Genomic DNA, 17744 nt, shown 5'->3' on the forward strand with positions numbered 1-17744 from the left:
GCACAGCGTTCACACCAACAACCGAAGGAAAATAATATTTAAAGGGGTGGGGGAGAGAATTAGGAAGGAGAAAAAGAGGGGGGGGGGGGAAATGAAAAGAAAAGAAAAAAAGGCTGCTAATTTATAAAGCTTTTTTAGCTGGTGGTGGTCTGAGATGAATTGGCTGCCTCTAAAAGGATGAAAATAAATATCCCTCTTTTTGAAGGAAATAGGCTGGCTCCAGGCCAGCTGGCAGGAAGCACAGAGATATGTTGCATTTACAGTAGGTTTTTTAGTGTCTGAAGCTCCAGCAGCAGCAGAGATGTTCGTTCTAGGCAGGCTGGGATTGATTAGGAGGCTTTGGGAGCCTCTGATCTCCTCTCACCCCTGGGTTAGTGCTGAGACCTCGCCCCTCTCCCTGCCCACCCTGTGCCCACCTTGACAAACCCTGTCAGGGCCTTTGATTGTGCTGGGAGACCCCAAAACTGAGCCCTCTGGAAGGAAAACAAAGCAGGGCATTAATTTGAACAGAAATCCAGAGTAGTGCTTCCAAAAGCTCCAGGGGTGCAGGAGCTGTGGCCCATTCCCAAATCAAAGGGAACATCACGCCCGAATTTCCACGCAACTGTGGCTCAGATGCCTGAAGGACACAAAATCCCTATTCCCAGGATTTCAAGAGTCTTCCTGGATTTGCAAAAATATTTGAAGCCCTTCAGACCACAGGGAAAGCTGAGGGTATTCTCAGCAGAGGGTAAAATCCATCCGGTTCAAGCATCCAGCCCACTCGTGCCTTGCTGAAAATCCCCACCAGTGCTTCCCTGCCTGTTTCCATCCGTAAGAACTCTGAAAATCTGCCCCTGAGACTGCAGAGCGAGCAGGGTGGGGGTTAAAAGTTGTGATTTACAGATGTGAAAGCTGCAGCCCGGGTGTCAGGGCGCAGCAGGTGGGTGCACATCTGCGGGAAATCGGGCAGCTTTCAGAAAAGGGTGCAAAAACCACCGACCCCGACGGCCTCTCTGCAGTCACCCCCCACTCCAGAAAGGCAAAATTCACTTGTGGACTGTGATCTGGCTCTCAGGGAATCAGGCAAACTCCCTGATTCCGAGATTCCTGGGCTGGGTCCTGGCAGGAAGCAAACAGAGCTCAAGGACACCCAGCTGGTGTTGCCTCAGCCGTGGCTGGGATCAGATCCTCAGATCCCACAGATCCATGGAGAGCTGCCAGTCCCAGCCAGCTCCTGCTGCTATCTAACAACCTGCACTGGGACCTACCAGTAGAGCTGGTTTCTCCCAGTTCACAACCTGTTCCATTAGGGCAAGCACATCAAATTCCTCGGGGTGACACTGGTTGAGGACACCGTGCCCAGGATGGGGAGCACCAACAGCTGGGCTCAGCCCCGTGGTTCAGCTGATGGAGCTGAGATGTCCCCGCTGCTGTGGGGAGGGAGCAGCGATTTGCCAGCCTGGCCTGTGCCCTCGGGAAGAAACCCAACATTTCCCGAGGTTTGAAGGTGCTGAGCGTTGCTTTTCCCCCCTGTAGCTGAGCCCTAATATTTGAATATTGATCCCCTCCATGCCAGGACTGAGCTGCTGGCTGGGGTTATCCTGCTGGGCAATCACAGCTCCTGCCGAGCTTTGCACTGAAAAGAGGAGCCCCAGAGGGATGGCACCTGCACTGCACCCTCATCCTCATCCTCATCCTCATCCTCATCCTCATCCTCATCCTCATCCTCATCCTCATCCTCCCTGCACCCAGAGCCAAGGGAGCAGAGCTGACCACAAGGAAAGGGGTTCCCTGCTCCCACACCTGGTTTGGGATGGGGAACCTCCCAGCACAGAGGCTCCCATCCCACTGCCACCATCCCTGGAGGGGGCACCGGGGGCACTCCCTGCTCGCTGTGCTCCTCCTCTTCCTCCCTTCCCTGCCCCGCTCCCACTGCAGCACGCAGAGACACCGGGAAGAGCAGGAGAAAATAATGCAAACTCATGTCTGAGCCCCTTCCGCTGCAGGAGGTGATTGATCCGAGCCTGGCTGCAGGGCAGGTGACTCCGGCAGCGGAACACAAGGGTCTTAGGAACTGAATTTCATTTCACTCTGAGTCAAATCCTCTTCCTCCCTCCGCCACATCATTAAAGTGATTGGTTGCAGTGATAAACCCTTTCGGGAGGCAGAAACAAGATGTGTCCTGCCTGACATCTGATGTGATCTTGTGGTTTTGGTTGGTAGTTCTGGTCCTTGAGCTGTTGTCTTCCCTGAAACGAAACTTGTCTTTTAGCCCTGGTTATTTTATTTTTTTCCCCCTCTTTCCTTTTCAATCTGTGACCCTTCACTTTGTCCTCCCGAGCTCCTGAATCCTGCCCGAGGGAGCTGGGCATTAATGCATTAATGCTGCATTAATTAATGCCGTGCTGCATTAATAACCCTGCAAATCCTCCCCATCCCCAGCAGTTACAGACAGGGAAATTGAGGCACGGGACAAAACGTTGCTCCTTTGGGAAGGAGCAAAGCTCACCCATGGCCTCACAAAAATCCCTTTTTGGCTCCACCTGCATCCCATCCCAGCCCCCTCACCCTCCTGCACAGCTCTCTTTGGATCACTGCTGGATCCAGCAGGAATTTCTTTTGTTGTGTGTTTGAATCGTATTTGAATTTCTTTGAACAACCCCTGACACAACACAAGCACCACCAACATCCTTTCTGGAAAAAAAACCTTCAACACAACTTAATCCCCCAAACTTCCCTAAATAACCACCAGATCCCCCCAGAAAACCCTTTTGATCGGTTTAATTTCTCCCAAATACAGGATCAATGCCCATTTCTCTGCCCTGAGTTATTTCTAAAACCACCCCAGGGCCAGGTTTGTCTCCTCCATCCCAGCAAAAACCTTGCCCTGGGGTTTTCCCAAAGCTTTCAAAAGCAGGAGGTGTTGCAACCAATCCCAACAAAGATTCCTTTGTAGGATGCAAGCAAAAATAATTTCCCTGTTCTGACTCCCAATATTGCTGCCCTTAGAAAATATTGGCTGCGTTCAAGTGAAATGATTCTGAAGTTGTTACGCAGCAGGCGATGGGAAAGGGGAGGTGGAATTTACTGCATGTGGTGAAGAAAATAATAAAAATAATTAGAGGAGTGCATTTACTGGAGCCCAGATCATTTCATTCCTTCTCAGGCCGGATTGCAGCCTCGAGCTGCAGCACCAAAGGCCCTTGGAGCAGCTTTTCATCCCTGCTGTCCCCAGGGAATTCTCCACAGCCTGGTGCAAAAGCTCCTGCAAGAACTGGGGAGCCCCAAAGATCCCCCAAAGGCTCCTGCAGGAATTGGGGAGCCCTGAGCCTCCCCCAAAAGCTCCTGAATGAAGCAAAGGCCAGGCAGGGCTGGATCAGGGAGCAGCAGACACCCAGGAGCTGCACGGGCTCCATCCCACAAAACCCACAAAAAACCATCCCAAAAACCAGAGGCTGGAGCACGGCTGGGATGAGCCCAATGTCTCTGAGCAGCCAAGAACATCCCAGGACAGCCAGGGAGACCCTGGGAAGGTCTCAGCAGGTCCCTGAGCAGCTCTGGGATGGGCACGTGGAGCTCCCTCCAATCCCCTCCTGGAACAGCCCCAGCTCTGCCGGGGCTCGGGCAATGGGGAAACCATCGAGGCCACTCAGGATTTCCTCCTCTTCCTCCCCAGGGGAGGGGACAGGGCTCTCAAAGTAGGAAATCAGCTGGAGCATTAAATTAGAACAGATATTACAGCAATTTGACATGGACAAATCACTGTTCAGGAAGCGCTGATGTCATTTATTTATTGAAATTATCTTGGATTGATTTTGTTGCATTTTTTTTTCTCCTATTTTTTCCTTCTTTTTGCCATTTCCCTTTTTTTATTTTTTTTTCCTTATTCCCAGACAATCTGGGAACTGTCTGTGAGTTTATTTCTAGCTAAGGACAAGCAAGGGAATAAAACAAAAGACCTCAATAATACCCAAAACTATCACCCCACGGGAGCACTTCAGCACCGAGTCTGCTTTTAATTACAGAAAACATCTCCAGCTCAAGTTTTATGCAGCCCCACAAGGGAGCCTTTTGGCCAAGATAAAGATCTGGAATTGGACAATACTGGCACAACTCAGCCCTGTCCTGGGTCTCCACTCGAGCTTCTGAGAGGCACAAGACTCTCCAATAATTTATTCTCCAAGCCCTCCCCAGCTCTCCGAGGATAAATGTGCAGGAAGCACAGGATCTGTGCCTCGAGCTCCAAAACCTGCCCACAGGAATGTGGGAACAGGGCAGCATTCTGCCCCTGCTCCTCTTTGGCTCCCACCCCATAACCCCACTCCATCTTCCTCCCCACTCAGTCAATCCCAATTTCCCCCGGATTGGGGGGATTTTATTTCACCACCTCCAGGATCCATCCCACAGAGCATCATCCCAACCTTCCCACAGCATTCCCAAACCCTGCTGAGCTCCCCCAGCTCCTCTCAGAGCTGCCTCAAACCATATCAAAACTCAGGGAAAACCTGGTTTTATCTCCTTAGAGTAGAAAACACAACAAGGATTTACACAAATCCCCTCGGAGCACAGGTCCAGGCCACAAAACATCCTGAGATCCACAAAATCCCCCCAAGACTGGGGAGCAGTAGAGGGTTCCCAGCCCTGCACAGATAATTCACTTTTCTCAAAGGTAACAGCAATGTTTCTGTTTCATATTTTCCTCTTTTTCCCCCCACAACAAAAAGAGGGAATCCCTAAGAGATGTTTTTTGTTACAAGCAGAAAGCAGAGGTCAGAAATCTCACCAGAAACCATCACTGCTTTTAAAGAATCCAAAACTCAGCATGGAAATAACCAATTCTAATAAACCAATCTGCAATCTAATAAACAGAGCACTTTGTACTTTTGGTGGCATTTAAGCCACGAAGGCAGGAAAACAGAATGCTGTACCCAGGTACAATATTGCACTTTTCTCCTCCCTCAGTAAAACAGAGTTTCAGTTTTGTTATTTCTGGGAAAAAAATCTCAGCCACCAGCGATGGGCACGGCAGTGGAGGGTCACTCATTTTCCCAGCACAATCCTGTGCTTCCTTTTCCTCTCTAGCTTTTATTAGGAATAAAAGGGGGGGGGGGGGGGGAAAGAGTTCACAATGCACGGGGTGAGGACAAGCAGCACCGTGGGGACAGCGATGCCACAAACACCTGCACAAGGGGACCAGGGGGTGCCACCCCCTGCACATCCCCAATCCTCAATTCTGCACATCCCCAAATCCTCACTTCTGCCAACCCCAAATCCTCATTTCTGCACATCCCAAATCCTCATTTCTGCACATCCCCAACTCCTGATTTAATTCCCGCACATCCCAAACTCCTGATTTCATTCCTGCACATCCCAAAGCCCTGATTCCATTGATTCCATTCCTGCACATCCCAAACTCACTCCTGCACATCCCAAAGCCCTGATTCCATTCCTGCACATCCCAAAGCCCTGATTTCACTCCTGCACATCCCAAATTCACTCCTGCACATCCCAAAGCCCTGATTCCATTCCTGCACATCCCAAAGCCCCGATTTCCCAGCTGGGAGCCAGGGCCGGGCTCTGAGCCCTCGTGGGAGGGAAGCCCCGGCTCAGCTGAGGCTCTCAGGACTCTGAAAGCCAAAGAGCAGCAGCGGTTCCTGGAAACGCCTCGGCACGGGGAGGTGAGAAACCTTCCCACCCGCTGGCTACGTGACAGGGGACAGCCACAGCCCGGGGACAGCCACAGCCCGGGGACAGCCAAGGAGCCTTTTTGGGGAGGGAAAAACAACCCCCGAGGGAACCTGGGGCTGTGCAGGATGGGCTCAGCCAGAAAAAAACCCGCAGGGACAAGGTGGGAGAGGGGATGTGAAATGCTCTGGGCACAAACCCCCTCCTCCCGGTCCCAGCCACGCTGGGGACGCGTTTTTGTCACTCGCTGTGGTCACACCAAAGCAGCAAATCTGTGATGCACAACCCAAAAATGGACAGGGCAGGAGGCACCACCAGGGATCCCATGGGGACAAATCCTTTCACCTTTTCCTCCTCAACAAGGACAGCAGCAATGGGGTGGGAGGCAGGAGGAAAGGATTAAATCCAAAAGGGATTTAGGAAGTGGGGAGAAAGGTTAAAGACTGAATGGCAGCCAAAAAAAAAAAAAAAAAAAAAAGTCCAAGAGGGGAGAAAAGGAATTTGAAAGGGGGAAAAAGACTTTGCACAAGAGTTCTGGGCAGAAAGGAGCTGGAGCTGCGAGAGGGAGAAAGGAAAATTGAGAGCAGAGAAGGAGAAAAAGAAGGAAAAGGAAAAAAGGGAAGGGAAGGGAAGGGAAGGGAAGGGAAGGGAAGGGAAGGGAAGGGAAGGGAAGGGAAGGGAAGGGAAGGGAAGGGAAGGGAAGGGAAGGGAAGGGAAGGGAAGGGAAGGGAAGGGAAGGGAAGGGAAGGGAAGGGAAGGGAAGGGGGTGTGAGGGGAGGCCCTGGGGACGCTCCCTTTTCCCCAGGAACAGACTGAACCCCCTGAGCAGCTCCCAGCCCTTCCATTCCCCACCTTCTGCCTGCTCTGGATTGTTTGGCAGCAGTGGATGTGAGAGGGATCTGCAGCAGGGCTCCTGCTGAACACAGGGCTGCAGAAAGGGGGGGAAAAGAAGGAAATTCCACAGGAAGTTCAAATATTTTATTACTTCCTGTTTGTACAAAGTATGTCAACACTTGGCACCCGCTGTGCTATTTGTTTAGAGCTAAGGTGCCAACTTGACAGAATGTCCTTTTTTTAATTTTTTTTTTTTCCCCCTCCAGAGAGAGCTGGAGCACAAGGAAAAACGAGCTCGGAGCCAGAAGGGCACTGGGAATGGCTCGGAGGAGATGCTCAAGGAAAGGCACCCCTGGGGCTGCTCCAGGCTCCTGGGGGACCCCCGAGGATCCCCCCTGCTCCTTTCCCCTGCCCATCACCCCCTTCCCTGGATTTCCCACCCTCGGCTGCTCAGGAGTTTGATCTGGGCACAGCCCGAGTTAAAAGCCTCGCTCAAGGGCTGAGATGAAGGGCCAGGGGTGGAAGATGAATGGGATGCTCAGAGGTGGAGCCCGGCCACATCCCTGGCCCCCAAACCCCACAAGGACGTTGGCTGCAGGGATTCTGGGCTGAGAAGACGCTGCCCAGGCTTTTCCCAGGGTGCCAAGACAAATGGCCAATTCTTTCCACATTAAGGATGGGTTTTGTCCTCTCCACCAGCCCCACACCAGCCTCCAGCCCTGCCCAGTGCTCATCCTCACAACACACACCATGGCCCAGCTTTTGAAGCCAAAAAGGGGAAAAAATTCCATATATTTTTATGCCCACACATGCATACACATTTACACGTTTAGAAGCCTATATAATACATATAAACACATCAAAACTGCAATTCCTGCTGGCAGCTCTCACCTCCCACAGCCAAACAAGGCAGAGCAGCCCCAGCCTCGGTGTCTGGCCCAAGGTGGGGATCACCAGGGCTGTGCCAGCCCCAAATGCCACCCCAGTGCTGGCACTGCCAGGGTGCTGTGCCCGGGAGCCACCCAGTGGCAACTGAACCAGGAAAAGCACCTCGGCTTTCCAGGATCATTTTACAGCTGCTGCTGCTTCCACACCCGGGGTTTCTGCAGGGTGGGAAGGGGAGAAAAGTGGGATTTCATTATTTTTTTGGAATTGTCGTCTCCATTCGAAAGTGTGGCAAAAAAGGGAATTTTTTTAGAAATGTTTTTGTTCCGCTGGAAATTCGTCAACCATGGGTTCAAGCCCCAGGGCCAAACTGGGAGGCAAAACATGACCAACAAATCTATGATTCCCTGAAAAAAAACCAATTCCAAAATAGCCACAATTTGGGTCTAGACCTTTTCTATCAGCAATTTTTGGGTTGTGGGGTGCAGGGATGGGGCAGAGATCAACCTTTGGGGGCCACACAAGGGCACGAACAGCAAACACCACACAAATCTCCTCGAGGAGATCAGCCAACACTTCCAGCACAAGCTGAGGCCCAGAAATCATCAAATCATCAATTTGAGGTCCAAAAAAAAAGGGAAAATCCCAGAAAAACGCTGTCCTTGCACCTGGGCTGTGTCCCCACACCTGAGCTGCTCCATCCTGGCCTTGGCCTCGCTATCAGAAAATGGAAATGCAGGCTGGGGAGCTCTGGGGTGAAATGCTGAAATTCAGGAGGAACGGGTGTGATTCACCCGGGTTTGGCTGTCGGGGAGGCCAAACCGAGCTCCAAGAGTAGCAACTATCTCAGCTTGTATTATTATTTATGTATTCCTGATGATGATGATGATGATGATTATTATTATTAGAAAGGCGATCTGATGCAGCTGATAAGGGGCTGAGCCAGCAGTCAGGAGGGTTGGTTTCTATTCCTGACACTCCTGCTTGTGAAATTCCCTGCCCAGCCCCAGCACCCACCACGACCCACAAGTGCCCCACACCAGCGACCTGCTGATGTTTCTGGCTTTAAAAAAAAAAAAAAAATTAAAAAAAAAATAAAACCCCACAACAGCAGCGTTGGATTTCCTGCATTCCAGCTTCTAAATCCATCCTCGACAGGCTCCAAAATAAAATCAAGGAGCGGGGGGGAAAATCCATCAAAGCTGGATGGAAATGGAACCCCCTGGGCGAGGGAACAGCCTCCACCTGGCCTGACATCAAGGGGCACCCATGGCCCAGCCACGACATCAACACAAAATGTTTCCTGAGGAGTTTTTTGAAGGATCAAATCGCTTCCCCTCGCTGTGGGCACTGCAGCCTCACACGCAGAGGGAACAAACTCGGCTTTCTCTGTCCGGGGCTGGTGCTGAGCGGGCAGGAAGGAGAGGCCGGAGCGAAAAGCCGGAGATGGAGCCCCCAGGGACACGATCCCAGCACACGGGGGGGGTCCCTGGGGGTGAAGAATCCCCGCGGTGAGAGGGAATTCCTGCGGCTGGGAACAGCGAGGGGAGCTCGGAGCAGCCCGACGCCGAAAGGCAGCTCAGGCAGGGCAGCTCCCGGAACCTCCCCGAACCACGAGGCACCATCGTGCCCCCGGGAGAGCCTCCCCAGCACAACACAGACGATTCTGCGGTCTCCGAGTGTCTCTGGTTTCTCCAGGCTCAGCCCCCGGGCTCTGCCAGCCCCGGCCTTTGAGAGCCCGAAAGCGAAACCGCGGCGGAGCCGAGGGGAAGGAGCTCGGTGTCAGGGCAGACACCGCCTCGGCACCCCGGGAACCTGCACCATTTCTCATTTATTCCTGCTCTCATCACCAGCAATCAGCCCCCGAAGCCGAGCACAGATCTCTGATTTCAGAACCCCCCCAGGTTGGGTCCTTCGCGCTTTTCCCATGGAAGCCCAAAGAGTTTTCCCAACATCCCAACCCGGAGCTCTGCAATTATCCCTCCAAGGTGGGTTAGGGAGCGGGGCAAGGAGCGACAAACCATCCCCTCCGCCATGGGATGAGGAGCAGGAGGCAGGCAGGGAGGGAAAGGCGAGCAGCACACGGTGCCACCCCAATGCCAGCCCTGAGCTCCTCATCCTTCATCCCCCAACCACGGACCCTGCACCCCCGGCCCGCAAATCTCAAACCCCAAAGCCAAGCCTGCACTTACTCCGGGGCTCCCGGGGCCCGTCCACGGTCACTTTGATGGCTCGGTGGTAGGTGGCCACTTGGGTGGGGTTGGTGAACACGGTGATGGTCAGGGTGAAGCTTTTCCCTAGGGAGGAAAAAAAAAAATAAAATAAATAAACACGACAGAAGTGAGGATCCCGCATGGATTCAGCTCCTGTGGGATAGAGAAGCTGCAGCCGGAGGGGGCTCGGACACAAAGCCCCGCACTCATCACTGCGTTTAATGAGCCGGGATTGCCCCGACACAAAACCCGCAGCCCTGGAGCCGGGACTGCCCGCATGGAAAAGTCACTCGTCCCCTTCCCCTGCCCTGAGCAGCTCCCCGGGCTTCTCCTGCTCCGATATTTCCCCTTTTCCCGAGCAAATGCAGCCCTGGAGCAGCGCTGGGAGCGGGATCCCCTCTCTGGGGGGGGTCTGGGATCCCCATGGGACGTTCCCTTGGGAAGGAGCCGGGCTCAGCCTGCGGGGGATCCCTGTGGATGTTCTCGTTTGGAGGGAGCCGAGCTCGGCCTCGGCCCTGGGGGCACCCACGGGAGGGCCAAAAACTGGGAACTGCAAAACGGGAACTGAACCCGGCCAGCTCCGGCCACCAGACACAGGCGGCTCTGCAGGGACTGTCCCCTCTCGCAGCCCTGCCCAGAGAACAGGAATCTGCTGCTGGGAAAAGGTTGAGATAACCTCGGGAAGGGTTTCAGAGATGCTTTTGAAGCACCGAGCACCTTTTATGAAAAGAAAAAAAATAAATAAAAGCTCTTGGGAGCCAAATTTTGTAAGAAGAGCCCTCCTTGCCCCAGCAGAACCAGCCTGAAAATTCCTTTATCATCACAGAGGGTCTCACCACCCCTGGGCCCACCCTGACCCCAAATCCTTCACCTCCCGCAGGTGAAGGTATCCGGCCCAGGGGAGGCAGTGGGAGAACAGAAACCCCCCGAGGCTCCCCCAGTTCAGGAAACCCTCGGCTGGAGGGAGGAGGCTGCACAAACCGCTCTGACCAAGCCCCAGCAGCGATCCCTGCGGGATTTCAGAGGTGTCAGGTGCTCCAGAGGCCTGAACGGCAGCAGGAGATCAGGTACAAACCTGTGCGTGATGCATTTCTGCTCCCCCAGCCTTTATCCCACAAATAAAAGCAATAAGAAACCACCTCCTTTCCCTTTTTCCTCCTGAAGAAATCAGGAGTTTCCAGATCCCAGGGGTCGGATCTGAGAATGTCCACAGCAAAACAATTTCTCCAGGTAGGAGGAAAAAAGGAATAAACCGGAAAAAAAAGAAATTATCTCTCCCGGAGAACATCCTGGAATTATCCCAGGTGGGAGAATTCCTCCAGGGAGCACGGAGAGGAGGGAACGCCGCTTCTAAAGCCGGCAGCAAACCCCAACCCCGCCTCACCTCGGCTTTCAAACCTTTGTGAGCGATGCACAAACCTCCCGCTCATTTTCTGCACAGAGAGGAGCATTTGGGAAGGCAAAAGAAATGGAATTATTTCCTTTTGAAGCCCCCAAGGATGCAGCCCCCGCTGCCAACCTGCAGGGACGGGACGAGCCCGCAGAGCGCGGAGGATCCCGGCCACGGAAAAAAAAAACCAAAAAAGCACCGAAGAGATTGAGGGGAAAACTTCGCAGAGCCAGGGGTGAGGAGGAGGATTCCTCATTCCCGAAATTATTTAGGGAAGTTGCAGGAGGAGAGGGAAGGGTTCTCAGGCAGCAAAAGGCGGCTGCGAACAGAACCCCAGAGCTGAGCCCGGCACGTCCGTCCCTCTCTTTACACTGCATTAATACCGATTTTATTTATTATTATTATAATATTTAATGTTTTATTCTCCACGTGAAACAACCTCCCTGCCCCGGAGTCCCTCGCTGCAGACACAAACCCAGGCCGGGCCGGTTCTGCCTCTCTCAGGTTCGCTGCCCTGAACCGAAAATGCCGATTCTGCCCCGGCATCATTTTTAGTCATTTCTGCATCATTTTTAGTCATTTCCCGCCTTCTCAGGAAGCCGGGCTGGGGTTTCTCATCCCCACCGGGGCCGGATCGCGGCTCCCGGGTGGGTTTGGGAGCCCTGCCCGCCCCAGGGATGCTCCGGGGGGATAATTCCAGCTGGGAGAACAGGCGGGGTGCAGCAGGGATTACTTTCATTTTATACGAATGAAAACCTATACTCAACCTGAGTCCAAAAAAGTCTGATTTTTGTTTTTACCTCTCTGTCTTGCACATGGAGATGGGAATTTATTTTTTGTAGGGGGAGTCAGGAGCTGCTCTTCCCGGCTCAGGAATAATCCCTGAGACCTTATTACTAAAAAAAACCCCCAAATCTGGCCGGTTTCAAGCGGTGTTTTCCCAAGCAGAGCCTGGCTGCGGGGTTTTCCAGGCAGGAGCAGGATCCCCGTTTACAGATCCACACGTCCTCACTTCGCATTTACACAAACATTTGTACACACGCAGGGAAATATTCCAAAATTTCTGCCAAAATAAATGAAAGCAGCACCGGGGACTGTCAAGGGATGGAGCCAAACGAGGCAGAGCGAGTGTGACACCCGGTATAAAAATTCAACAGGAGCGATTTTTCACAGCAAATTGCTCTGAAAGTGCCGGGAAAGCAACGCCAGGCACGGGGGAGCCCCGGTGGTTCCTCTCTGAATATGACAAAACCTCACCCCACACGAATATGTATTAGGAAAAAAAAAAATTAAAATAATTAGCGCGCGAGTCCCGCCCGTTAGAGGCAGCGGAGGTGCCGCTGTAATGAGGGAGGACTCTGCCCGAGGACCGAGTTTATTCACCAAGGGCTTTACGAGACCCAACTCCTGCTAATTCCGAGCTTGAGAGTGCAGAGGAAGCGAATTAATAATGAATTCAAGAGTCACGCTGAGACTGCGTTGCGCTCAGTTTGGAAATTTGTGCGAGGATGAAGAAAAAAAAATAGAAAAAAAAAAAAGCGCCCAACCAGAAAGAAAAGAGCCTAAGAGAATAATTGATTACAGAAATGAAAGCTTAATTCATAAAAGAAAAACATTTTCCATCCATCAACCTGCAACCAGTTAAGTGGAGAGTTTTAAAGAAACTGCAACATGGAGAAGGAGCCAACAGGAAAAAGGAAATGTATGAAAGAATGTAAACTATTCAAGTTTCATAAAGAGGAACAAGTAAACAGTTATTACATGCAAATAATTCCTAACATCACTGCTTTTAATTAATGCGGAGAAGTCAAAATATATCTGACACTGCGTGTGTACATATGAAACCTTTGAGAAAATGCTGCCATATGGCCATAAAAATATCGAGTTCTTATTTGGGCTCCAGTGCAGAACTGAGTGCTTCGATCTGCAGCGTTCACTGGTGATGAAATGCTGAAATTCTATTTATACCCTCGGAAACTCAGGTACGGGGAGGGCAGGCAGAGCTCCGTGTTTAACGTTTCCAGGGGATTTATTTCCCTCAAACAAAACGGATTTGTTTGGCAAAACCCGGGAATTGCCGTCCTGCTTTTCCCTGCCACCAGCGTGGGGAAAATGAGCAAAAATCCCCCCCCGAGCAGAGCCCGCAGCTCCCTGCCCGTGCCAGCCCTCCAGGCCGAGCTCTGCACTGGGATTATTTCACTTTAAACTCGATTTTCGCTGTTTAAAGTCGAGCTGCCAGGTGGGGTTTGCTCAGGCAGCACCGGCCGCCGCCTCCTCCTGCGTGATGGGAGAAATTGGGGAATATTCGGGCTGGGGCCGCCTTATTTGTGTTTAAATAGATTTTTAGATATTTAGATATATTTAAATCTGTGTTTTCATTTTTTTTTTTCCATCTGCACGGCCCATTCCCGACACCTGGGCAGAGAAGGAGCCCCGGGAGGAGCGAGGCAGAGCTGCCGGCGGGGCCGGGGCTGCTCCCGCATCCTTCCCGCATCCCTCTCATCCCTCGGGGGCTGGGGGGGCTTCTCCCGGCAACGAAACCACGGTCGAAACAAAATATAGCATAGAATAAAATAAAAATAATAATTCAAAAAATAGAAACCAACAAAATAAAATTTCAAAAAAAATTATAAAAGAAAATATTTAAATAAAAAGGAAAGAAAAATGTTTCTCTCTTTTTTGGTTGTTTTTGGGGGGTTTTTTCCCCCCCTCTAAAAAAAAAAAACCAAAATAAAAAGGCCAACCATTTCCTGGCCGGTACCTACCCCTGCCGCTTCTCCCAACAAATCTGAGGTCGTTAAATCTCGCTACTTGGTTTTTCATCACGGCAGAGGCGTTGCGCAGCTCCGCCGAGTAATTCTCGTCGTTCCCCGCCATCACCGTGACCACGGTCCCATCGGGGACATCTCCGAGCGCCACGACCTAGGGCAGGGCCAGAGCATTTCAGGCGAAAATTCACCTTCACCCATTCCAACCTGCGCTACGGTTCCCCCCCTAAACCCGCGCAACAAAAAAAAAAAAAACAACCAAAAAACCCAAAGCAAAACCAAAAGCAACCGCGAGGAAGGCTGAGAAAATCGGAGGGGGAAGGGGAAAAGGAGCTCCGAAAGGGTTAAAAGCAGACAGGGGGTGCGCGGGGAGGGGGTGAAGGGGGGGGGGTCAGGCCCCGTCGGAGCAGTCCGAGCGTTTATTTGGTTGGATTCGGGATGAAAAGAACGCGCGGCGGCCGCCAGAGAGACCCCGGGGAGAACCCCCAGCCCTGCCGGGGGAGCAGCACCCGGAGCCGGGAAAACTCGGCTGAGATCCCCGCTCATCCCTCCGGGCTCCCCTCGCCTCTCCCCGGCCCGGCCCGGTCCCGGTCCCCGCGGGGATGCCCGGCCCGGGGGGGCCCCGGGGAGCCCGGGCAGCTCAGGCCGGTACCGGGGCTTCGGCTGCTCGCTGGATTTTTGGCAGATTAGATCTCCCTTCCCTGCCTCGCTCTCCCTCTCCCAGGAAGGTAATTAACCTCCATCTCATTAAACTTCAAAGTTGCCTGAGAGCTCCTAACTGTACGGAATATCTAAGATGCCGTGACCGCGGGGCAATGCGGAGACTTGATTAAAAATAATAAACTGGGCTATTTGATTAAAAATAATAACCCGCGCTCCCTCGGCGGTGATGTCAGGAGCGATTTAAAGCGAAACGGGGCAGAGGGGGGAAAAGGCGAGCGGCTCTCAAGCTCGATCCCCGGCAGCCGTCGGGGCCCGGGGCTTACCTTGAAGGCGACGGGCAGCGTCTTGTTGCACCTCCAGTGTGACGGCAGCACCGAGCACAAGAAGTTGGGGCTGTCGGTGCGCACCAGCTCGCCGGCGTGGTCGGCCAGGACATCCACGACGGAGCGAACCTCGGGCCGAGCTCGGGCGCCCGGCGCGGGGGCCCCCAGCGCCCCGCTGTTCTCGCCCATCTTACCGCAGGGGAACGCCGTGGACGGGGGAGTGAAGCGCCTGCTGGTGCTCGGGTCTACGGGAATACGCATCACAACGGCGGGCGTCGGGGAGCCGGGCGGGACGGGCGGGCGGGCACCCGGCGGGGCTGGGCGGGCGGCGGGGGAGGCCGAGCCCCGCGCTGCCTCGCTCCGTGCTCGGCGGGGCGGCGAGGGGGGGGGAACGGCGGAGCGGGGCCCGTGCGGCTCCGGGGCTCGGTGCCGGTGGGTGCGCTGCGCTCCGTGCCGAGTCCCGGTGCCGTTCCCGGTGCTGGTGCCGGTCCCTGTGCCGGCTCCCGTTGCCGAGCCCGAGCCCCGCTGCCGGCCCCGCCGCGCCGCCCGGTACCGTATTTACAGCCGGCCCCGGGGGGGCGGAGCGGCCGTGACGGACAGGCCGCTCCACCAATGGGAGCCCCGCAGCGGGGCCTGGCCCCGCCCAGCAGCGCAGCCCCGAGGGGCGGGGGGCGTGGCTAAATGGGAAGGGGCGTGGTTAATAACGGAGAGGGCGTGGTTTTGTGAAAGAGGCGTGGCCTCCTCAGGACACGCCCCCGGCGGGCGCACGTCGGGGCTCCGGTGGTTTCTGGCCGCCGCCGCCGCCGCCGCCGCCGGGGAGGTTTTGGGGTGCGGTGGGGCCGGTTTGGGGCCGCAGCCGCGGCTGAGGATCCAGCCCAGCCCCCGGCACCCGGCGCTGCCGCAGCCGCCGCTCCCCGCGGTAACGGGAGGGTGGCGGGGCGGTGGCCGCGGGGACCCCCGGCACTCGCATCCCCGGCGGGGGATTCGCCTCTCGGCCTGAGCCCAAAACCGCGGCTCCCAAACCTCCTGCCCTCCCCAAAATCCAGACCCGCCTCATCGCCTGCGGGCTCGGGGCGCCCGCAGCCCCCGGTGGCTCCCCCGGGGCTGCGGCTGCGGGCAGGGCCGGCGGCTCCGGCCGGAATCCGATGGCGAGAAAATTCGCGGCGAGGCCACCGGTTCTACGGGAACAAACACAACGAAGGCGGCGGCTCCCGGCGCCCCGAACCTCGGGGCGGGCGGGGGCAGGACCGGGGCAAAACCGGGGCAGAACTGGAGCAGAATCGGGGGAGAGGGTGAAGTTTCTGTGCCCGCGTTTCTCCCCGGCTGTTTCCCGGTGCCCGGTTCGGTCCGACGCTGTTCTCAGACCGGCACTGTCCATCCGAGAGGCTGCGGCATTCCCTGTTCCGAGCTGCCTGGTGTGAAACCCAAATTTCCTTAAAACAAACTGAAATCAAGCTCGACACCTTTCCCGGACTCCCCTCTCTCAGTCGTGAACCATTTCCCTCCGCCAGCCGCGGTGCCTCGAGGGGCGAGCCCGGGCCGGGCTCTGCAAGCCCCAGGAACCCCCGATGTTCCTCCAGAAATAAGCAACAACCACAACAATAATAAATATATATTTTTAAAAAAACAAAAAAAAACGAGGAACGGAGGCTCCCGCCCCGCAGCTCCCGTTAAACCGCGGCAACCACCGGGATCCGCACCGGGACCACCGAGCCCCGGCAGCCCCGCGGGTCGGGCCGGCCCCCGCCGCTACCGGAGCTCAAATTCTGCCCTTTTTAGGTGAAAGCAGCCGCCGGTTCAGTTCTACTTTTCGCCCCCCGTTCTCCAGCGGGAGGAACCCGCACAAACCCCGGGGCGGGGGCAGAGGCGCGGGCGGGGCCGGGGTTTGCCGGGGTGTCGGGGACGGCTCTTCTCGGTGCCCCCCGGTAGCCCCGGGGTGGGCACGGAGGGGTGAACGGGGCGAGGCTGCAGTTCCGCCCTGCGGCCGCTGGTTGGCACCGGGACTCCGCCGGGGCGGGACGGGACGGGATGGGATGGGATGGATGGGATGGGAAGGGAAGGGATGCTGACACCCCCCGGGATGCCGACACCCCCTCACCATCCCGACACCTCCCTCCCCGCTGCTTCTCTTGCCCCTTCCCGTAGCTGAACCGACCCCCGGGGTTCCCCCGCCTCTGTCCCCGCCCTGCACGACCCTGGCGGTGTCACCTGTCACCTCCCCCCCACCCCAGAGGTCCCCCTGGGAGCCCCGCTCGCCCCTTGGCGTGATTTTGGGTCCATGCAGGACCGAGGTGTCTCCCTGCAGCAGGACCGGCCGTTCTCTGCCTTCACCGATTTACCCAGCGGCTGTGTCACAGCCCCGCCGTTCCTCTGACCCCTTTTCATACTGGGAGCAGCCAGTTAGAGCTGAAAGCATCACCTGGATTCCTCCAGGCACCACCCAAGCGCAGCCCCAGCTGCAGCCCCAGCTGTGCTGGGTACCACGTCCTGCTCCCTTCCCAAAATCTCTCTCTGCCCCCCCTGTCCTCCCCTCAGGGTGACGGGGTGCAGCCTCACCCCGCAACCCCCAGCAGTACCAAGATGAGACCCAAACCGCGGAGCTGTGACAAACCAGGCTCCCCAAAACCCCCAAAACCGTCTGCAGACCTCCCGAGCTGCAGAGCCCAGCGAATCAACCCCGTGGCTGCTTCTGCCAGAGGGGTCCGGCCAAGCAAAGCCACCCCAGAGCTCCGGGGACCCACAGAGCTGTGCCCAAGGGGGAAGGAATTTTCCTCTCCGTTCGAATTCTGCTTTTCCAACACAGAAAAGCAGAAACCGGCAGCGGAGCTCCCGCTGCTCTGGTCCTCCGCAAACCAGGAGATGTCGACACGTGGGGATTATCCCTCCAGCGCCCTCCCCGCGCTCCCGAGGAGGTTAATAGAGTATCAGACCCAGGATTTGCATGGGCCTCTTGACAAACACTCAAAAGCTACTGTTCGCATCGCGGGGAGGTCAGCAGCTC

The 17744-nt window shown here is 55.3% G+C and overlaps 1 protein-coding gene across 1 annotated transcript in view; it reads right to left on the reverse strand.

Annotated features, from left to right (window-relative positions):
- RUNX3 (RUNX family transcription factor 3) overlaps positions 1–15229 on the reverse strand; it is a 34175-nt gene extending 18946 nt beyond the window's left edge. The window contains exons 1-3 of the mRNA XM_014885573.2: positions 14744–15229; positions 13755–13911; positions 9579–9683 (exon numbers count right to left, since the gene is read on the reverse strand). Of these exons, the coding sequence (XP_014741059.1) occupies positions 9579–9683; positions 13755–13911; positions 14744–15004 (523 nt within the window). The 5' untranslated portion in view covers positions 15005–15229. The remainder of the gene's footprint in view (positions 1–9578; positions 9684–13754; positions 13912–14743) is intronic.
- Between the last annotated feature and the right edge of the window lie 2515 nt (positions 15230–17744).

This window comes from Sturnus vulgaris, chromosome 24 (assembly GCF_052056855.1).
Source record: "Sturnus vulgaris isolate bStuVul1 chromosome 24, bStuVul1.hap1, whole genome shotgun sequence".
NCBI lineage: Eukaryota > Metazoa > Chordata > Aves > Passeriformes > Sturnidae > Sturnus > Sturnus vulgaris.